Source organism: Pinus tabuliformis, chromosome 2_2 (genome assembly GCF_031772625.1).
Source record: "Pinus tabuliformis cultivar Carrire ecotype Pingquan chromosome 2_2, CPIR1, whole genome shotgun sequence".
Lineage (NCBI taxonomy): Eukaryota > Viridiplantae > Streptophyta > Pinopsida > Pinales > Pinaceae > Pinus > Pinus tabuliformis.
In genome coordinates this window covers 561784727-561809082 of record NC_142300.1, presented here as the reverse complement: position 1 = coordinate 561809082, position 24356 = coordinate 561784727, and the positions used below count along the sequence as shown (strand labels likewise).

The 24356-nt window shown below is 39.2% G+C and overlaps 1 protein-coding gene across 1 annotated transcript; it reads left to right on the top strand.

Annotated features, from left to right (window-relative positions):
- Positions 1-2468: 2468 nt before the first annotated feature.
- Positions 2469-3519, top strand: LOC149193881 (uncharacterized). The gene has a single exon (XM_089404957.1). The coding sequence runs from the start codon at positions 2666-2668 to the stop codon at positions 3266-3268; it is 603 nt and encodes a 200-aa protein (XP_089261083.1). The 5' UTR covers positions 2469-2665; the 3' UTR covers positions 3269-3519.
- Positions 3520-24356: the final 20837 nt, after the last annotated feature.

Here is a 24356-nt window from a genome sequence, read left to right as displayed (position 1 = left end):
AGGTCCGTTGCTCAACCCATCAGTTTGTTTTGCAAGTAGAGGGTCTATTCGCGGGTGTCCATTTTGTTTCGAGAATGATGAGTAGAAGGGGAGCTTTTGGTTCTGTTTGATATAAGTGTGTATGTCCTCTCACTTATGACTCTGTGGGAACTTTTTTTGATGCAGTTCCATTAGAGGTGAGGAGAGAAATCCTCCTCCTATAGCCAAAAGAGTTTGGTGACCATCCTTATCATTTGGATTCAGATTTGGTTAATGAAGATATGCCCAAGGTACTTGACCCTGGTAGATTTAGGAAGCGTAGGCTTCATTTCATGAATTCTTTGGCTCTTCACCAACAAATAGATACTCTGTTAAGAATAATTTTCAAGGATAAGCGGGTAGGAAGTATAATGTTTTCTCTTCTCTTGAGGATGTCAAACACATGCTCAAGAATTTACGTTTCTGCTTGGAAAATGTGGATTGGGTTGAAATCTTTCTAGTGTTGGATTCTAGCTCAGGTGATCTAACTGAGCTGCTTAGTGAGCCTATGAATCCCTCGATGGATAGTGTATAAGATTTGACAATTATCTCCTTTGATCTAGACTAGTTTTCATTTGTCCCCTGAGTTTTTTTTTTTTTTCATCAACTATCATTAGGTATGGCTATATTGTGGAGGTTTCTACTTGGTTTGTTCCGTCACTTTTGTATGAAGGTTGTTGTCACTTTTGTTGGGTGCTTGGAGGTTATATGTCTATGGAGAATTTTGAACTTCTAGTTGATATCAGTAACTCATCTTTAGTGCCATTATGTTATGACTGGTTATGGATGCTAGAAGCAGGTTGCTCTTTCTAACTTGTTGTTAGGTTTAACATGCCTAAAGTTGTCTCAGGTTGGTTATATCTTGGTACATACACTGCCCGCCCGTGGGATGCATGAAATTGGTTTGGTCATTGTGGACATTGAATTTGTTTATTTTGATGGGCATTATGGTTTTTTTTCTTGTGCGATACCTATATGTATTGTCGTTTACATTTCTCCATATATTTTGGCAACCAAGTTATGTTAGAAGAATTATGATGCATGGAGATTGTGGTATGGACATCGTCAACAAATTTCCAAGTATTTAGTGCCTCCTAGGCCATGAAGTTTTGCTCCCTTCCAGTCATTGGGATGTGGTCATATTTTGTGGTTCAACCACTTTGTACTTTTGTTGGTTTATGTTACTTTGGGGAGTTGCCTGATCAATCTCCCTACATGATGATGTTACTCTTTGTGATAAGTTGGTGTTAAACTCTTTGTAATTTTTTTCTTATTAATGCAATGAAATTCTGGAACAGTGTATAAAAAAAAATACAAATTCTATAGGTTTACTCTATACTGAATTCCATCTCTACTTAATACACAAAACAAAGTGTGGTTAAGCAATTTATTTTATCTATAAGCATATGTGAATATATCATCATAAATAATATAAAAATAACATTTGCCAAGAACCATATTTGTGTTTTACTTTTATAAGTGCACCCTTCACATTATTTCCTTAGAATTTATCCATCTACACCATAATGTCAATGCTTATAGACAACTATAAAAAAAAATGCTTATAGACAACTATAAAAAAATATAGTTTGTTTCTTCTTTCTTTCTTTTTAAAAAAATACTCATGATTTTATTCATGTTAAATGACAAATTTATATATACACTTTAAAAATGAATTTTTATAACCATTACCTAACAAAATAACATATCAAAAAATAAATAAACCTTATATCAGTACATTGCACAACCAAGAAAACTGAACTACAAGTACACTTATAAACTAACTTTTTGATGATTAAATATTTGATAGATTGTGTTAATTAACGCATTATATTGTTATATATATATAAAATATATAATATTTTATTTTTTATTAAAATATACAATTTTATTATAAACAAAATATTATTTTTTTATTATATAAATATAAATTATATTGAATTTATTTATTTTCAAATATATAAATAAATTCAATATTTCAAACACTTGAATTTTAAAAATTAAATCATTTAAATTTACCACTAAAAAAAATGAAAAAAAAAAAACAAGAAAACATGCTAAAGCAAAAATGGTAAAAAAGGTTTAACATCATCCTTGCTTCGTAGCCAAGACGCAATACAATGAGACCCAGTCTCAATGGAATGATTCAAAATCCACACTCATTGGCGAAATGTCGGACCCTACAACAATTATTTTTATATTATTCTCTGCCCAAGTCTTTACCTAAAAGAAAAAAATAACAAATAAGCAATCGACACCTGTTGAAGATACCAGAGAACCATTGATGAAGCATCTTACCCATCCTCTCCAGATGCCCCGCTTCATGCTTCAGCAATCCGATGGAATTGAAGAGCGGAAAGTGGGTTTGGGTCCCAACTATGGGCGGCTTATACAAACAAGCGGAGGCCACTTTCCTCTTTCCAATGTCATATTCCTTCGCCATTATTTCCAAATTCAAACCTGCCCATCTGCCAGAAGAATACCGTGGATCAATTAAATCCATGGGTGCTACCCAGGTGGGGAGGAACGGGAAAAGGAAGGCGTAAAAATGACAAAGCTCGGTTAATTTTGTTGTATAAATCAAAGGCCTCACGTCTCCTCGGTTTACACCGCTCGCTAGCAAACACCCCCCACCCTTCAGAGCAAAATGGAGGCAACAAGCAAATCTAGCAGTGCCCCTGTGTTACCCCTCTCCTTTGCCCTTCACAGATCCCATTCTCCCACACGCCATTTCAATTCACCTTCGTCTTCCTCCGCTCTCAACTTTGCCGTGCACAGAACGTTGTCGCCTACCCGTGCAAGCTTTAGCGGCGCCTCTTCTTATTCATCTTCTGCTTCCACCGCCGCTTCCTGCTCTATCAATTTGGGCCTCGACAGATCCACGTCGCAGGTTCGAACAGCACGCCTTCCTATTTCACCGAAAGGCGGTGCGGCCATGAAGTCCATCCCCTCTGCTCCGCCTCGGAAGACATGTATGTGTTCACCGACGAATCATCCCGGTTCGTTCCGTTGCAGTCTTCATAGAAATAGTAACAATTCCTCTTCTTCTACTATGCAATCTCACTTAAATGCGAGGAGGTCTGCCATGACGAATTCGGTGGTAAGAATCGGCGGTGTGGAAGGAGAATGGGTGAGAAGAGCTCTCACTGCTCTCATACGCCCATCAAGCCACCACATGCGAAGGAGATCGTCTTTTCAGCCACGGTGCAGCCGGCTCTGCCATATGACCACGGCCCAAGATGTCTCTTGAAGTTCGCATCGGGCTGTATCTGTTTCCAGCTTCAGTTTTGGCCCCTTTCGTTCTCTAATGGCGGACGAATACGAAAAGAATGATCGGTTTGTATAGTTGCAGAGCAGCACGAGGTTTTCTTTTCGTCTAAGGAATTTACAAGGTCGTATCTGCAGGCGATTCAGTAACAGAAGAAAGAAAAGCTGCATAAAAACCCTGATTATAAAAATGTACATATATATAATGATTGAATTAGAGTTGCTCTTTTTCTATTTCGGTGGCCGTCAATGTTTTCCTGTCAATTGATTGGGATCATCGATCACTGAGTTGGGGGAGATTTTTATTTTAAAATTTAAAACACATACATCTATCCCTCTAATTTAACACGAAAATAACGCGGATGAGGTTATTGGTACCTAACGGGAGACTAACCATAATCACAAACATTGTATGTGTGCATTTTTGTTACAAGACTTCAATTTTCGTAGTGAAGTTGAAGGTCGCCGTAAAGTTTTTCAGCAACCCGTTTAGCCGTGTCATTTAGATCTACCGTCTCAATTTCTTAGCTTTTCAGGTTCGATGCCGTTTGTCATCATTCACAACTGATCGTATTTTGTTTCGTCTGACGGGAATCAATGGACGCCGTTCAGGGAAAGATAGCATACAGGTTTTTAGTTTTAGTTTTATTTTATTTATTTTTAACGCTGGATTTGTGCGTTGGGAGGAGAGAGGTTGTTCGTGTGAAATGAAGGCGTTTGGTGGTTTGGTAAAGTTGTAGCGGGTGGAAAACCTTCGTCGGATATCCGCTAACCGGCCTCCCACTAGTTTTTGTTTTTGTTTTTTTTTTTCAAAAGGTGGAAAAACCTATCAAATTCAGTTTGTCAAACCAACAGTGAGGACAGCCATCTCTGGCTGCTATCCGCAAATGTCAGTTGACACATCACTGTTATCAAGGAAAACCACGCCACCTGAAATAACCCGCTGGTGGTCCGTAAGGGAGCAGGCTTTCACTCCTGCCAGATGCCTCTGGGTCTTGGGCCGTTAACCTGTTTCCTTACGTCCGAGGAAGACGAGCTCTTAGCCAAGCAGAAGCAGTTTTAGGGCATACTCCAGGGCCACTCCCACTAGTTTTTTTAATCGTCCATTTCTTTTCACTATTATTTTATTTTGATTTGATTTGACATTCTGACCCTGGATTTTATGATCCGACACCCTACGCACCCTAGCCAGGTTACGTGGACCAGGTAACTTTTCCCCGAAAATAAGAAACCACAACTTTGGTGCCTAGGTTGGGCACCCTACCCACCCATAGGCAGGTAAAATCGCTGTATGTTTGTTATTTATTGGTTTTAAAGGAAAATGACGGAAAATTAGTCTAGGAAGCATCATTCGTAAAGTGAAGGAAATTTAGTCCACCCAGCATAGCGTGATTTGTTTTAGGATTGGAAGAGATCCATTTCTCTTAACCATAAGGTTAGGCTCAATTAATTTCCATGTTTATAATGTATCTATTTATATTTTTTTGCAATAGCACAATTATGTCAATTAAAGTAGCTTATGCGGAGGGAAATGAGTAGCGATTTATAAATTAAAATATTAATATGGTTAAATAATGGGTTTCTATGAAATGGTGGGTCATGTTGATATTGATTAGGGTTCATTCATGGTGATTATAGATGTTGACCATGGATGGTAATAGTGACATTAGCCATGTTTAATTATGGTTAACCTTGATCACATTTATGGTTGACCATGTTGATCTTATTAACCATGTTTGACTTGGAATATGGTTGACTATAGTTAACCTTAATTATGTGAGAGTTGAATGTGGATGAGCATCTTCAATGTGGAAGACCATGTTGACCATGTTCATTGTTTTAACCATGTCAATTATGTTGATTTTAACCATGTTGAACGGATAACCATGTTGATTATCACTAGCACAACCATATTAGTAAATGTGGGTCATATTCCCGTTATTATTATTATTATTGTTGTTGTTGTTAATTAATATTATTATTTTTGTTAATAATAATTCATTCATTCATTAGTAATTAATTAATTCAATAAATTAATTAAATAATTAATTAATTAAGCAAATAATTAAATAATTAATTATTAATAATAAAAAATAATTATTAACAATCCATTGAAAAATTAATTAACAATAAGCATTGGACCATGGTTGTCCATGATTGATTCTCATAATGAGAAAATATTTGTCATGATGCGATGTTGTACCATGGTTAACCATAATTGAATTTCTAAAACATGGTTGACCATTATCAATATTATAAACCAAAGGGAATAATAAATCCTGGGGATTAATACTAAAAACCCGAGGGATTATAAACCTAAGGGAATAATATTAAACCCTAGGAATATGAGCCCTTAGATTAATAAACCCAAGGGAATAATAAAAATTATAAACCCAAGGTGTATATAAACCCTAAGATAAATATTATAAACCCTTAAATAAACATGGTTGACCATGGTTGATTTCCATATTGAGACAATCCTTGTCACAATGTGATGTTGGACCATGGTTGACCATGATTGATTTTCATATCAAGACAATCTTTGTCAAAATGTGACATTGGACCATGGTTGACCATGGTTGACCCTGATTGATATTATAAACCTAAGGGAATAATAAATGCAAGGGATTGATATTATAAACCCAAGGGAATAATAAACCCAAGGGATTAATACTGAAACCTCAATGGATTATGAACAAAAGGGAATAATGTTAAACCCATGAGATTAATATTATAACCTCAAGGTATAAAACCCTAAGATGAATATTATACACACTAAATAATCATGGTTGACCATGGTTGACGATGGTTGAGACAATCCTTGTAAAAATGTGACGTTAGACCATGGTTAACCATGGTTAACTATGGTTTATTTTCATATCAACACAATCTTTGCAGCAATGCAACGTTCGACCATGTTGACCATGACTTCGATGACCATGTTTGATTTTATAAAACAAGGTTGACCATGGTTGACCAAGGATGGCCATGATTGACCTTGGTTGAGCATGGTTAACAATGATTTTCATATTGAGATAATCTTTATTATAATGCAAAGTTGGAACATGGTTGACAGAATGATTGATTTTCATATTGAGAGAATATTTGTCACAATGCGATGTTGGACTATGGTTGACCATGATTGGTTTTATAACAAATGATTAACCATGTTTGAATAATATTAAACCCAAGGGACTAATAATATAAACCCAAGGTATATGGACTCTAAGATAAATATTATAAACACTAAAATAAACATAGTTGACCATGGCTCATTTTCATATTGAGGCAATCCTTGTCATAATATGACACTGGACCATGCTTGACCATGATTGGTTTTCAAATCAACAGAATCTTTGTCATAATGCAACATTGGACCATGGTTAACAATGGTTGACCATGGCTGACTATGATTAACTATGGTTGACCATGATTGATATTATAAACCCAAAGAAATAACAAACCCTGGGTATTGATATTATAAACCCGAGGAATAATAAACCCTAGTGATTAATACTAAAAACCCAAGGGATTATAAACCTAAGAGAATAATATTAAACCCTAGGAATATGAACTCTTAGATTAATAAACCCAAGGGATTGATATTACAAACCCAAGGGAATAATAAATCCAATGGATAAAAATTATAAACCTAAGGTATATCAGCCCTAAGATAAATATTATAAACCCTAAAATAAACATGGTTGACCATGGTTTATTTTCATATTGAGACAATCCTTTTCATAATGTAACAATGGACCATGGTTGATCATGATTGACCATGATTGATTTTCATATCGAGACAATATTTGTCACAATGCGACGTTGGACCATGGTTGACCATGGTTTATTTTCATATTGAGACAATCATTGTAACAAAGCGACATTCGACCATGGTTAACCATGACTGATATTATAAACGAAGGGCATAATAAACCCAAGAGATTAACACTAAAACCCTAGGGGATTATAAACCTAATGGAGAAATATTATAAACCAAAGGTATATAAACACTAAGATAAATATTATAAACATTAAAATAAACATGGTTGATTTTCATATTGAGACAATCCTTGTCACAATGCGACATTGGACCATGGTTGAAAACGCTTAATTGTGGTTGATTTTCATACCAAGACAATTTTGTCACAATGTGACATTCAACCATGGTTGACCATGATTAGCATCAACCATGATTGTCATATTGAGACAATATTTTCCATAGTGTGATGTTGGACCATGGTTGAGACAATGATTGATTTCGATATTGAGACAATCTTTGTCACAATGCGACGTTAGAGCACAGTTGGCCATGATTGAATTTTTAAAACATGGTTTAGCATGGTTAAACATGATCGATATTATAAACCCAAGGGAAGAATAAATCCTAGGGACTAATGCTAAAATCCCAAGGAATTATAAACCTAATGGAATAATGTTAAACCCTAGGAATATGAACCCTTATATTAATAAACCCAAGGGATTGATATTATAAACCTAAGGGAATAATAAACCCAAGAGATAAAAATTATAAACCCTGGGGTATACAAACCCTAAGATAAATATTATAAACCCTAAAATAAACGTGGTTGACCATAGTTGAGCATGGTTGATTTCCATATTGAGAAAATCCTTGTCACAATGCAATGTTGGACCATGGTTGGCCATGGTTGACCATGATTGATTTTCATATCGAGACAAAATTTGTCACCATGCGATGTCGGACCATGGTTGATCATGGTTGATTTTCATGTTAAACCCTAGGAATATGAACCCTTATATTAATAAACCCAAGGGATTGATATTATAAACCTAAGGGAATAATAAACCCAAGGGATAAAAATTATAAACCCTGGGGTATACAAACCCCTAAGATAAATATTATAAACCCTAAAATAAACATGGTTGACCATAGTTGAGCATGGTTGGTTTCCATATTGAGAAAATCCTTATCACAATGCAACGTTGGACCATGGTTGGCCATGGTTGACCATGATTGATTTTCATATTGAGACAATATTTGTCACAATGCGATGTCGGACCATGGTTGATCATGGTTGATTTTCATGTTGAGACAATCATTGTCACAATGCGACATTCGACCATGGTTAACCATGGTTGGCTATTATTGACCATGGTTGATCATGGTTGGCTATGATTAACCATGGTTGACTATGATTGATATTATAAACCCAAGGCATTGATATTATAAACCCAAGGGATTAATACTAAAACGCTAATGGATTATGAATTGAAGGGAATATCATTAGACCCAATGAACTAATATTATAAAGCAAAGGTATATAAACCCTAAGATAAATATTATAAACTCTAAAATAAGCATGGTTGACCATGGTTGATTTTCATATTGAGACAATCTTTGTCACAATGTGATGTTGGACCATGGTTGACCATGCTTAATCGTGGTTGATTTTCATATCAAGACAATCTTTGTGAAAGTGCGATGTTCGACCATGGTTGACCATGATTGATCATGTTTGATTTCATAAAACATGGTTAAACATGGTTGACCAAGGTTGACCATGATGTGAAATGGTTGATCATGGTTGACCACGATTATCATATTGAGACAATATTTATCATAATGTGATGTTGGACCATGGTTGAGACAATGATTGATTTTGATATTGAGACAATATTAGTCACAATGCAACGTTAGACCATGGTTGACCACAATTGATTTTATTAAATATGGTTGACCTTTGTTGACCATGATTGAATTTATAAAAAAAGGTTTAGCATGGTTGAACATGATTGATATTATAAACCCAAGGGAAGAATAAACCCTAGGGATTAATACTAAAAACCCAAGGAATTATAAACCTAAGGGAATAATATTAAACCCTAGGAATATGAACCCTTGGATTAATAAACCCAAGGGATTGATATTATAAACCCAAGGGATTGATATTATAAACCCAAAGGATAGAAATTATGAACCCTGGAGTATATAAACCCTAAGATAAATATTATAAACCCTAAAATAAACATGGTTGACCATGGTTGATTTCCATATTGAGAAAATCCTTTTCACAATGCAATGTTGGACCATGATTGACTATGATTGATTTTCATATTGAGACAACCTTTGTCACCATGTGACGCTCGTCCATGGTTGACCATGGTTCATTTTCATGTTGAGACAATCATTGTCACAATGTGACATTCGACCATGGTTGACCATGATTTCTATTATAAAGCCAAGGGATTATGAGTAGAAGGGAATAATATTAAACCCAACGGACTAATATTATAAACCTAAGGTATATAAACCCTAAGATAAATATTATAATCACTAAAATAAACATGGTTGACCATGGTTGATTTTCATATTGAGACAATCCTCGTCACAATGCGACATTGGACCATGGTTGACCATGCTTAACCATGATTGAGTTTCATATCAATACAATCTTTGTCACAATGTGGTGTTTGACCATGGTTGACCATGTATGAGCATGCTTGATTTTATGAAACATGGTTGAACGTGGTTGACCAAGGTTGACAATGATTGACCATGATTATCATATTGAGACAATCTTTATCATAATGCGACATTAGATCATGGTTTAAACAATGATTGATTTTCGTATTGAGACAATCTTTGTCACAATGTGATGTTGGACCATGGTTGACCATGATTAACCATGGTTTACCATGATTGATCTTATAAAATATGGTTGACCATGATTGAATTTATTAAACATGGTTGACCATAGTTGACCATGATTGATATTATAAACCCAAGGGAATAATAAACCCTATAGGTTAATACTAAAAACACAAGGGGCTATAAAACATGGTCGACCATGATCGATATTATAAACCCAAGGGAATAATAGACCCTACAGATTAATACTAAAAATCCAAGGGATTATAAACCTAAAGGAATAATATTAAACCCTAGGAATATGAACCCTTAGATTCATAAACCCAGGGGAATAATAAACACAATGTATATAAACCCTAAGATAAATATTATAAACACTAAAATAAACATGGTTAATGATGGTTGACCATGGTTGATTTTCATATTGAGACATTCCTCATCACAATGCGACGTTGGACAATGGTTGACCATGCTTAACCATGGTTGATTTCATATCAAGACAATCTTTGTCACAATGCGACATTGGACCATGATTGACTGTGGATGATCATGTTTGATTTTATAAAACATGGTTGACCATGGTTGAATATAATTGATATTATAAACCTAAGGGAATAATAAACCCTAGGGATTAATACTAAAAGCACAAGGGACTATAAACCTATTTGAATAATATTAAAACCTAGGAATATGAACCCTTAGATTAATAAACCTAAGGGATTGATATTATAAAACCAAAGGAATAATAAACCCAAGGGATAACAATTATAAACCCAAAGTATATAAACCCTAAAATAAACATGGTTTCCCATAGTTGTTTTTCATATTGAGACAATCCCTGTCACAATGCGACGTTGAAACATGGTAGACCATGCTTGACCATGATTGATTTTCATATCGAGACAATATTTATCACAATGTGACGTTGGACCATGCTTGACCAAGGTTGATTTTCATATCCAGACAATCTTTGTCACAATGTGACATTCAACCATGGTTAACCATGTTTGATTTTATAAAACATGGTTGACCATGATTTTCCATGGTTGAACATTGTTGATCGCGATTGTCCATGGTTGACCATTGTTGATTGTGATTGTCCATGGTTGACCATCATCGTTAATTATGATGAAAGAGATTTTAATCAAGTGAATAATATTAAACTCTATAAATATGAACCATTAGATTAATAAACCCAAAGGATTGATTTTATAAACCAAAGGGATAAAAATTATAAACCCAAGGTATATAAACCCTAAAATAAATACTATCATTAACCTTGATCATGTTTATGCTCAAATTGTTGAATAAAAGTGTAATTAGGTTCAGTATTTGTCAATTTAACTTTGATCTTTGTACTTGTCAAGAAAAAAAATATTATTTTTAAAAATTATATGAATGAGTTTCTTGCTCATTCCAAAGGTCTACGAAATTCAAAGAGTAAAAATCTTGTTAAAGAGCTCTTCTTGAGCATTTATGTAATGTACATGGGTCAACCTCGTGTCAAGTAGCCCTCCAAGACAAGTACCATCCTCCAAAGAAGAAGACTGCCAATAAAACGATGAGGAGACACTCAAGTCGGCTTCATAAGATATAGAGATGACATGTCGGTTCAATAAAATGAAACAGTGGTTCACTAAGTTCACGTCGGCTTACATACGTGGACCAACGCCTATATATACGCAACTGGAGTAATCACGGGAGGATATAATTCATATCATTCTGAAACTTTGCATGATATAGTTATAAAGGTATCTCGCATGAAGACAACGATTATGTGCTTCGATGGAAGAAAGATTATGTAATATTCGATGGTTATAAAAAACTATGATCTCGGTGCTCTGCTTCGGTGAAAGAAATCTCTCTGTCTCAGCATCCTGATACAGTCTTCACGCAAACACTATCTCAGCAACGTAATGACTATCTCATATTCAACACAGTCACTATGACAAGTGTTCTCGGCATACTCGTGGATGGAGAGTCAAGTGTTCTTGGCATTCTCAAAGGTGGAGAGATACTCTATCTCAGTATCTCTGTCTCAGTAATAGTCTTGGTAGACCTGTGATAGAAAGATATATTTGCAGCATTCGTGTAAACAAAGAAAGTCTACATAACATCTCAGTCAAAGTTTCAGATAAGAAGAAACAAAGACATACTCTGTCTCATCATAACCAAATACAATCATAACAAAATCTCAGTGAACACATCTCGGTGCAATTGGGATAATCATATCTCACAACACGTATTGATGAAGCCATGATCTCGATGAAAAACATAATTACAAAATGCAGAAATGATCTCAGTAAATATGTAGTGATGATCTCAATAATGATCTCAGTAAATGTACAATGACAAACTCAGTTAATGCATAGTAATGATCTTGATGATGGTGTAGCTATGATGATCTCAAAGATGACCTTGGTGAAGCAACAGTGATGGTGATGATCTCAATAGTAAAGAGGATTGGTGTCTTGGTCTTGGAGTGGCTCAGGAAGTCAAGGGTCGTGGTCTTAGTGTTCGTCAATAAGAATCTCTATAAGAATAATTTTATGCGGGTTTTCCTCTCCAAGAGGGAGAGGTTTTGGCCTTGGCAGAATGCAATATCTTGTGCTCTTGTCTCTTTGCTTTGATAGTTATTTGTTGAAGTAACACTAATGATAATTAAGAAAAGATTGTGATAGTAATCTAAAGACTAAATGCCTCTCAAATAGCTATCAAGATAAGAAGAATCTCATTAATTCAATCTGCCCTAGATTCTTCAACATGTATCAGAGCTATGGTTACAGTTGGACGAAGGGCAGAAAAGAGACATTCAAGTATCAAATTTCTAGCAGTGCATTAAAGCAATCTGAAAGGATGTCAAGATCTACATTGCAGAATCAAACCCTATATCAAAGAGTAGACTATAGCAACAAGAGCTTTTGTCTCCATTATCATCATCAAAAAGGCCATCAAGACACTCATCAAGTTGTCCAAAAATCAAGATAGCTCGAAGGACCTCAAAATGAAGATCACATCAGCTTGGAGAAAGTTGAAACCCTAGCAACAATCCTGATCTATACTATGAAAGACAAATATATGATGAAGCAAAAAATCATCTATTGAGGAAAGGCTTTCTCATTTGAAAAATGATCATCTAAGAAAAAGTCCTCATACATCTTCTTCATCAACATGATCAAGGTGAATATTTTATCTTCACAAATCAAGTAAGTATCCTTTTATAATAAAGTTAAGTTAAGTGACTTCATGTCTGCAAGGAGATCTATGAATCAGTTGGGTCATCGAAATTCCTTGCATAAGAAAGGATGATAGATACAATCCCCGAAAGAGAATTCATTGAGGTCTATGAAGGTCAAGCATTGTTTGAATGCATCAAGAAGACTCATAGGATTTGTATGAAATCACTTAAAGGTCCTTGCATGGAAAAAGGAGGATTGCAATTATCCTCATAGTTAAGAGAAGTCAGTGAACATATCAAGGTCTTCTTTGAATTCATGGGAGGGAACTCTTAAGGTTATCTCATCCCTATGTAGCAAGAAAGGAGACATCAAAGAGATATGTGAAATACTAGAAGATATACTCTCTGAAATAAAGTAAAAAAGGTCATATCACTTAGACCTTATTAAGGGTATCAAAGAATGAACGAATATCTTCATGAGATCTCAATTGAGAGACCCAAGAAAGATGATAAGAAGGTAATCATTCCTTGATAAGAGAGGTAACTAATGTCAGTGAACAAGAAGGTTACCTCATCCGGAAATTTGTGGTCTCCATGCTAGATAGAGAAAGACAAGTTGTAGACAAAAGTATTAAAGGTTAAACAACTCAATCATGTGCAGAAAGGAAATAAAGGTTTGGTCCTCAATCAAGACATAATAGTATAAGGTTCAATTCTATATGGAAAGAAGTTCATATCACCATAAATATGAAGGAAGCTGAAGAAAAGGGCCAAGGAAAGAGGGATTAACAAATATCCACTGTGAGTGAGATGGTATTCCTCACAAAAGGGGTCCTATCATAAGCTGCTAAATATTTAGCTATGATCATGATAATAAGATGCATCATGGCATAATAAAAGCATTGGAAGCAAGAGCTTATGGGAATCATGAAGAACAAAATCCATGACGGTAAAAAAATTAAAGGATATAGCAGGAACCTTATTGGATATTGAAGGAAAGGAAGAAGTCATCTAGGACAGGTCTTATCATACATCAAGTAAAAAATGAAATATTTTCTAGATAGGGATATGCAAGATCCTCAAGATTATCCGATGGAATCCTTATCGGAGGATTCACTAATCTAGAGAGGAAGAAAGTGTTTCATCAAGAACTCCAATTTATGGAATTCATGGATGATGTTATGATGACATAAGAGGAAAAGTAGATCAAGGAGTTGAAGACACCTCAATCAAGGAAGCTGCTAGAAGAAGCCTAGATGACCTAATGGTAAAATGAGGTATGCATGCTTCTGTTTAAATTTTATAATATCATGTCATATTTTTGCAGACAATATGGGTCGTTACTTCTATCTTAAGAAGCATGATCAAAGGAAAAGGGTCTCCTCCTCTAAAATGATGCAGAAAGGCATAAGTCACACTAAGATAAAATCAACACAATATGTCCTCACATAAAGTATGAGGTGGATGACTACGATTATAGAACTCTGATTTGGAACCCCGAAGAATAGAATGTGTGTGGAAGGAAGAGATCGTGAGCTATGAAACCATGTTGAAGGCAATCAACTTACAAAGGTCAAGAAAATTTGATTAGGAAATCTTTCGGAAATACATGAAGACTCTAATGAAAGTTTGAAAAATATGAAGTCCCTTGACAATGGATATCTTTGGGAGATATGCCAATATGTATGTCGGATGTTGATATCTAAAGGAATATGTCATGATGAAGAGCCACCTAGTAAGATACAATTTGATTTAATGATATATTTGATTTCTTGAATAATATCTTGATAAGTTCATGCAGGGCTACTTACAAGTACAACTAGCATTCATGTAATGAATGGAAGAAGCATGATGAGAAAGAAGTAGTCATATGACGAGGGTTCCAGATATGAAAAAGACCACTTTCCATGAAGAAATGAATGATATGATGAATTAAAAAGTAAAGTAATCGATGAATGTTTTCCTACAAGAAAGAAGCTCAACTAAGTTTCATGACATCAAGGAGAGAAGTTGATCAAGCAGCTGAAGAATCAATGAAGGAGAAGTTGTTGATGTATAGAAGAGTCCCTAGCTAAGAGGGAGCTCTGACAGGTCCTTGATCAAGAGGGAGCTTGAATTTGATCACCCCTGATTACAAAGGAGTGACAATTGTGTTTTTCTATTTCATGTGTCATGCACTAGACCAGGACTAACAACTGTAAGTCTAGGTGAAGGCGATGAATGGAAATGTAGAAACATGATAGACACAACATTCTTGTCTTCACCTGGGAAGACAGAATGGAGGGTTGGGTAATCATCTGGCATCTGATACTCTTTGAGGATGTATAGGGCATCCAAGATAAGAGTAGGCAAGAGGACCGATATTCTTTGAGGGCTGGGAACCCAAGATAAGAATAGTCCTAGAAGGTCATACTCAATGAACACCCAGGTGGGTATTGGTGGGCTCCAGTATTGTAGCAATAATGCTACAACTCCTGGAGCTTCCTATCTCTAATTTTATCAACCCGGTAGTTCGTACAAACTTGGAAGCGATGGTGCTGTATGCACAAGTACTAGCTCTTGTCGCAGCTGTCACTTGGTCAGCTGGCACAAGTCCGCTAGGGCTCAAGCCAACTTCTATATGCTCTCAGAAGAAGCTTTATGAGTGATGGACGAAAGCTATCTTGAAGGAAGCTAACCTACTTTGCAAAAAGGAAATTGAAAGCCAACAAAGCATGGAAACCCTAATAAACCCTAATTTGACTAGCTTGACCCCTACAATGCAAAAATGTGAATGAAACTTCTACCAATGATGCCATTACTTGCAGTGAGTTGAAATACATGAATCTAAGCTATTTGCATCTGAATAGATATGCTTTTGTATTTTGTCATTAAGTGGTTGGATTTATTGTGATGGTGCTTTTGATTAGGGTTTGACTGTGCAGGAGCGGTTCAAATGGAAGGAAAGCATGGGCAAGGTCAGGATGGCTAGGGGAGGTCCCAGAGGGTCTCTAGCATTAGTCCATAGAAGTCTACCACGTTCGGATGCTCAGCAACCGAGTTTGCAGGCTTCTACAGGAAGTCTGCAGGGGATCCTACAGGAAACTCAGGGGTTCTACAGGAAGTCTGTGAAATTCTACAGGATGTTCGACCGTGGGAGTTTTGGGAGATGGTGAAGTGATGGAGTGGTGTGGGAGGATAGGTGAGATGGAGATGGAACTGGTGATGGTTCAGGAGTAGAGAAGTCAGATGGAGAAAGAGTGCATGCGGTGGGTTGATGGCTGGAAGGATGGGATCAACGAAAGGTCAAGTAAATGGAGCTACGTGAGGAATGGAAGAGCTGGAAGGTAAACGAGCTGAACAGAGGTCGGTTGAGTGGCTTCAGGTGTGGTTGACAAGAAGAGGAAGGTAATGGAATGGTGTGGAGCAGTGTAGATGAAACAAATTGTCTATGAATGTCAACAAAAACGAGAACTCTTTAACCTATGTTAACTGTGCTATTTTGAACCAATGAACAGCAGTGAAATTTGTGAAAGAAACTCGTGCATGGAAGTGGAATGACGAAGTAATGATCAAGACCAAAGTGCATGGATGGATCTACGACTAAAGTAACTGTTGCAGCTTGCATGGACGTGAAAAGAACTGCGTTTCTTTTTGGTGGTTGATATGGACTGCACCCCAATCCCTAAGCAGAGATGGCAGTGATCTCTAACAACCTTTTTCTGGAGCTCCAATGAATTATAACTATCCTCTTCTAACCTAAGCAACTGGAAGAAAATTCACCATAAACTAATCCTATTCAATCTCATAAAAACTAAATCAGTAAACTGTAAATTCGAATTGCATGTCAAAGTAAAGAAACGAAGTGCTGGAACGAAAGGCAAATAACATTACAACACAGAGGAGGTCTATTGCTCTCAGGTTGGGCCCTAACCTGAGAGCTATAGCTCCCTTAGAAACTCAGAATGAGATCAAAATCTGCCTGCCTTTATTCATAACCAAAAATCTGATGTCATGCCAAAACTGGCTTACAAAAAGAACCAACACCGAGCTGTAGCTCGTACTTCGAAATTACAAGAGTAATGCAAAAGTTCAAAAAGCCCCTATCAAAGGCTACGACCTTAGTATTTATGCAAAATGATAATCCAACAGGTTTCCTTGATTTGTGGAGCTCGGCTGTCCAACTGAAGGTTAAACTGCTGATCCTGTAGAACAGTTGTAACTGCTGTTCCTGTAGAATGGTTGGCTGCCTCTAAGCTCGGTGGGGAGATTGGTTGGAGCTCGGAGCTATGGTGGGAATCACGAGGAAGGTCCCCAAGACTGTGGACATCCTCTCCTAAAAACCAGCAGTGCCACCTTACTGTCTCCTTGTCTCCTTTCTCGTGGTCTTTGCTCCCTTTTAATGCCAAAAACCTGAAATCATCATGTATTAGTCACGTAGATAGAATGCCTACCCTTCTTCCTACAAACAACACGAATAAACCAAGAAATGAATGCATAAGCAATAAAAGATGAATGGTTTGAGCAAAGCAAGTAGGCCAAATGAGCCCAAATTGTACCAAAAATTGGGGCTCATCATCACCCCCCAGCTAAACTATTTTCTCATCCATGAGCAACTTAGTCCAAATCTTCATCCTTCATTGCTTTCACTACTTCCCTTGCATCCCAAGGCTCTGTGGTAGTGTCCTCTCTGTGGATATGAAACCCTGCTTTCCTGTCCACCTCTTCCCATTGTTGACTGTCACCCTCCTCTGTATTGCCTTCAGTCAATCCTAGCAGTAGTGGTGGGCTGATTTTAAGGCCAATCCAGCTGGCTTGGAGGCTTTGCATGGATTTCTTGTAAAGGTCAACCCTTGCCAAAGCTTCCCTCATCCGAATGGGGGTATGGTACTCTCGGATTTTCAAGCTGTGTGCCAGGGTATTCCATCTGCGTGCACATGCTTGGGCAGCACTTTCTCCCAACAACCTTTCCATGTCTTCAAAGTGAGCTATGGCTTGGGCTTGTTGGTCCATAAATTTCAAGGAAGCTGTGGGATCCGTAGCCAACTGTTGGTGGGCCGAGATGAGTGCCACCGGATCCTCTAGTTCTGGTCGAATGAACAGTGGCTCGCTCACTTCTCGGTTCATGACCGATTTTGCTTCAGCTGCTCTTTGATCCTCATGGTTTAACCATGAGGTGAACGCCATCAATTGCATATCACCCAAGGCAATATTGGGATCCCAGGAGACTTCATTAGGCAAAGCCAAATTGTGGAGGTAAAACTCTGCTAATTTGGCTTTGTCTTCTGACGAACTAGTACTGCACAATTCAGAAAATTGTTGTGGGTTTTGGATATGTGAAATACCTCTTTGTGCCAAGGTGTTTATTTGGAACTGCAGCCATTGATCTTTTAAGAACAATCCATAGGATTTTGCAGGCGGTCTGCACTGAATTGCCTCCATGGCCCAACTGGCCATGCAGGCCAATTGTGCTTCCTTTTGTTGCAGCTGTTCTTTTAGGGCTTGCACTTCAATTTTTGTTTGTTGTTCTGCTTCCTGTAGAAGTGTCATTGGCTCTTCAAGACTGGTGGTCAGCTCCTTTTTGCTTGGTTGTTCTTTTGTGATGTCCTTGGAGGATGTTCCTGCTCCTGCCCTTAGTTCTTGTAGCTGCAACCTTAGCTTCTGATTTTCTTCCTGTAGAAGCACACGTTGGCAATTAGCCACATGTTTAGCCATGGTGAATTCACTCCTGACCTCCTTGAGCTGCTCTTGTAAAGGGCCTATGTCCGCCACACCCTTTGATTTGGCGATCTGCATCCATGTGTGGGAACGGACTCTTTCTTCCTCTAGTGCAAAAAATAGAGGCACAGTAAATTTCTGCGGTATGATTTTGCCCTCCTTTAAAAAGGTGTAGTATGAACTCAGATTAGGCGAAGGGCTGGGTTCTGGTATATGTTCTCTTGCTATCTCTTCAGGTGGTTCTACCTCACCCTACCTTGGTGGTGATGAGGGTCCTTCTCCTTCCCTCTTTTCCGTTTCCTGTAGCCGGGCCAGAGTATCCTGTAGAACATTTTCAGCTTCCTGTAGCCGAGTTTTTTCAGTCAACAGGTCTACCCTTTCTTGCCACATATTTTTCTTTGGACTCCCCTTCTCGTAGGTGACTGTGATCCTGGAGGGTGACTTTTCCTTGGGAGAAGCAGGTGTATCTTCGATGACAATCGGGCTGCTGGATTGAGGTTGTGGCTTGCCCGTCTTTATCCTAACACTTCTTCAAGCTTTAAAGTATAGAGGGGTCTCCCTCTTCCTCTTTTCTTTTGGCTTAGGTGGCGTGCTGAGGCCAGCTAATACAACTGCTGCCTCCCGTGCCAGGATATCCACCCTCTTCTCTTTGGGTTTCACCTTTTCGGGGCTTCCTGTAGAAGCCTGTTTTTGCAATTTCGGGCTTCCTGTAGAAGCCTTTGTCTCTGTTTTCGGGCTTCCTGTAGAAGCCTGTTTCTTAATGATTTTCGGGCTTCCTGTAGAAGCCTGTTTCTGCTTTCCTGTAGACACGGGTGTCTCCACCTTTGCTTGCTTACCTGCCTGAGTTTCGCTTTTTGCTTTGGTTGCAGGTACTGTTGAGGTACTTGGGCTGACGTGGACCACCTCAGCTTTGTCCATTCTGCTCTTCAGCCTCTTTTCTCTTGCTGACAAGATAGGTGTGCCACCTTTTTCTTTGTCCTCCTTTTCCTCATGCTTCTTCTTTTGTTCTTTCTTCTGCACTGTGGTCGGGGTCTTCTGGCCTTTTTCTCTCTGTCCCTCGGCCACTGCTTCTTGTTCCTCACTGCTGGAGGAACCCGTTTCTTCGATCAACATCTTAATATCTCCATCTTTTGTCAAATTCCTGAAGGATTCCCATGAGAGGGGAACCTTATATGAATGCAGCGCATCCTCCACAAGAAGCTTGATCAACCCATGGTGGGCTATCTGATCTGGTATGCCCTCTCTTAGCTTTGTGGCACACTCCATTAGAGACTGCAATAGGAAATAGGGGATGCTCAGTTTTTGTTCTACAGGAAGATCAATCCGGTGCCTCAATTCAGTGAGCAACCGAAAGTGATATGCATACACGATGCTAAAAGGGCCTTCACAAGTGATATATTTCATGATTTGCAAACTGACTTCATTCCATGGTGGCAACAGACTCGTTCTTCGCACCCCATTTTTGTCCTTCGAGAATTCCTCCTCAGGTGGAAAGAATTCTTTCTTTGCCTGCTGGCTCAACTTTCTTTCGTCCTTATCCCATGGCAAACCCATAGGAAGTTCTGTGATCCGACTGAGATGTTGCGGGGTGAGCTTGAGGCTTAGACCTCTGAAGTTCACTGTGGCCAGTGTCTGGGATTTCGGCCTCAGAGCCTGCAAGAATTCTTCGGCCACTTCATCATCGTAACCCTGCAGCTTATCACAAAAAGATATCCACTGTGCTCGTGTGAAGAGCTCTACCACTTCCTGGTTCTCCCTTAATTTGGTTGAATCAGTGGGTTCCCGTCTTATAAACCCACCCGGCATGATGAACACGGCTGTTTTAACTAAAGGTGGCAAATGCGAAAGAGATTTGGTCTATTGAGACGGAGCATGCACATAATCCAGAAAATTCAACACAGTCTAATCATACTGACATCCTGTAGAACAACAGTATAGGCACAGCAAACAACAATTTCACCGATATCTTTATGACCAGGCTGTGGACGATGATCTTGCCACTCTTACTAACCAGTTGCATGAAGACTTCAGGGTTACCTCTTTAATTGGCCACCTTTTTCGTGAGGCACCCGCTTCCCTGTAGAAGACTGCGTTCCTGTAGAGACTGCGTTCCTATAGAAACTGTGTTCCAGTAGGAACAGTGCGCAAATTTCGGGGAGGACTGTAGTTGGCCTGCGCTCGAGGTGTGCTTCACCGGTGTTCTGGTAGCCAAAAGCTCGGCGTATCAAAGTGCAGGGGAGATCAGAATAGCCACTCGAGTTTGAAGTGGTGGTTGATAAATGCATGCGCACAATCTAGCCGATTAGATTTCGAATCGGCGCAATCCGTGGCGCGGGGGGTGGGCTGTCCCTGCCGGACTGTTGGGCGACGTCATCCATCATTCGCTTGCGTATTCACTTGCTGCCGCATCCATTCCCACAGATCTGCCGCCGCCTCTTTCTGTTAAACTCATTGCTTCCGACGGGAGTGTTCTCACGTGCGTGCTGCTCATTCTCTTTGTCGTGGCCGCCACCCAAACATCCAACTATACCATAACTAGCCGACGTGGCCAGTCGACTGGCCATACGGCCGCTCAACCATTCACTTTTACGCTGTGCAAACAATTCAAAGTAAAATTCATGCGATTTGATGGAAGGAAGGGTCGAGACACTTACCTGCGTGGCTGCACACGATTTTCCAGTTTTTGGACGATGGTGAGTGGATCTACCTGCTGCATGCGAACTTACACAGACCCGGAGGCTCATGGTTACAGGCTGCCGACGATGGAGTGGATGCTTTGGTTGCCTGCGCCCGCGTTTCATTGTAGATGGCGGTGCTGTGAATGGTATCCACTCTAGCAGGTTTAACTGTTACAGGATTCCCGCGGGGTGTCTCGTAACAGTTCTTCCTCCTTGGGTGCATGCTGCACGACGGAGGATCTGGCCTTTCGGTCACGCTCCCGGAGCTTCTGATGCCTGTGGTATGAGATCTCAGCACTTGTTTATCTTTGAAAATGGCTTTTCCCGCGAGAACTCATCGATCTGCTTTGTTGGTGCAGGGGACTTGGTTGCATGTCGACAAGGATGGTGGAGCAAGGTAACAACGATGTGCACAGGTTCCAACAGAGGCTTGCATGCGTCCAAACCGATCTGTAATCGCTAGATCTCCTTTTAAAATGAATTCTGGGCCGTCCCAAACTTCTACAGGAAGTTTCCTGTAGAACGCAGAGCTTCCTGTAGAAAGTCTGCACTTTCCTGTAGAAAATCTGCGTCTTCCTGTAGAAAGACTGCATCTTCCTGTAGAAGATTCAAACCATGATAAAATTGCACATACCTTGAAAAAACATGGGTATCCTTGGAGGAGGTGCTGGTGAGGTCCCTTGACAACATGATACAGACCCTTGGCTTTGAGTTGAAGGGCTTCCTCTCCTCCATAGAACATCTGCAACCTGCATGCAATTTTACCATATTTTGCTTATTGTTTTTTCTTTTCTCTTTTTTGAAAGATAACAGGGGCGCCTCAAAGAGGTTTTCACCCGTGCCATCTGCCCTGAGCGCCTCAGAGAGGTTTTCACTCAAGGATCTTTTTCAAACCTTTTCCTTTTTTTTTTTTTTTTTTTGTTTTTTGAAAGACAATAGCGGCGCCTCAATGAGGTTTTCACCCCTACTACCTGCCTTGGGCGCCTCAGAGAGGTTTTCACCCAAGGATCTTTATTATTTTTTCTCTTTTTTTTTTTTTTTTTTTTATCCTTCAGGGTATGCCAAAAGCAGAGGCAGAACCCTTCTCTATGACCAATACAGATTTCTCCATAGTTTTGATGAACTCTTGTCTTGGGAGAGGTCTCCTGTAGATCTTCAATCGATGCCCATTGACAAGCATGGGAATGGCTTCCTCATCAATGGTTCGAATAAGGACAAATCCATTGTCATGGCATTTTTCCACTGCATATGGTCCTAGCCATCTGGTTCTCAGCTTCCCCTTGAAATCTTTGTATCTGGAGTCATACAACAAAGCCCAATCTCCCGGCTGAAATTGCTTGTCATGGAGATGTTGGTCATGCCACACCTTTCTCTGAAGTTGAACCACTTCTGAGTGAAGGAGGGCCTGCATTCGGTGCTCATCCAGGCCATTCAGCTGCAATAGCCTTTCTTGTTGTGCATGGCTGAGATCTAGGTCCAGCTGAGCTGCCATCCTCAAAGTGTTGTATTCAAACTCAATGGACAGCAAAGCTTTCTTCCCATAGACCAGCTCATACGGTGTGAAGCCGGTGGTGGTCTTCCAAGTGGTGTTGTAAGCCCATGTGGCTTCAACCAGGCGATCTGCCCAGTCCTTTCTGCTGCTGCTCACCACCTTAGTCAAGATCCCTTCTAATGCTCTATTGGTGACTTCCACCTGCCCATTTGCTTGAGGGTGATAAGGGGTGGAAGTCCTATGCTTGATCTTGTGATGAGCTAGTAGATCTTCAACCAGGTTGGAGGTGAACTGGCTCCCTTGATCGGTGACCAGCTCTCTTGGATAGCCAAACTTATAGAAGATGTTTTCTCTTAGGAACTCGGCCACCTTTTCTTCTGTTGCTGTTTTGATTGCTTTGGTCTCTGCCCACTTTGTCAAATAGTCAGTACACACAATGATGTAAGACCTTTGCCTCGAAGAGGGGTTGATTGGGCCCACAAAGTCCATGCCCCACTTCTCAAATGGCTCAAGAGTCACTTGAGGTTGGAGAGGCATCTCATCCCTTTGGGTCAGTTTCCCCATTCTTTGGCATTGGTCACACTGACTGACATATCTTCTGACATCTTGATGAAGTGTGGGCCAATAGTAGCCTGCCTGCAGGATTTTGAAGGCAGTTCTCTTTGCTGCAAAATGTCCTCCACAAGGCCCATCATGACAAGTGAGGAGGATATCAAAGACTTCCTCCTCCCTTACACAACGCCTTAAGATCTGATCGGGGCCAAGCTTGAACAGATTGCCCCCGATCCAAGTAAATGAGGCACTTTTTTTGATGATTCTGCTCTTCTCTCTGGAAGATAGGTGCGGAGGGAACTGTGCTGAAACAAGATAGTTTGCTATATCAGCAAACCATGGAGAGAGTACTGAAATAGCAAACAGATGTTCATCGGGCATCTGGTCATCCACTGTTCCATCCTCATCTGCAGACAAATCCAATCGATAAAAAGTCAGCAACAACATTTTCTCTACCTGGTTTGTCAACAATGGTCAAATCAAACTGCTGCAATAAAAGTAACCATCTAATAATACGAGCATTCACATCTGGTTTATTCATTAAATATCTAATTGCAGCATGGTCAGTATGTACAAAGGTCTGGTAACCAGTAATATAATGTCGGAACTTGTTCAGTGCATGGACCACAGCCAAGAATTCTTTCTCGGTTACAGTGTAATTCAGCTCAGCTTTGGACAAGTTTTTGCTAACAAAGTAAATGGCATATGGAAGTTTTTGCTCAACTTGTCCGAAAGCTGCACCTATGGCTTTGTTCGAGGCATCAGTGTGGATGTGGAAAGGTAGGGCCCAGTTTGGACCTCTCAGGATTGGGGCTGACACCAACTTGTCCTTCAATTCATTTA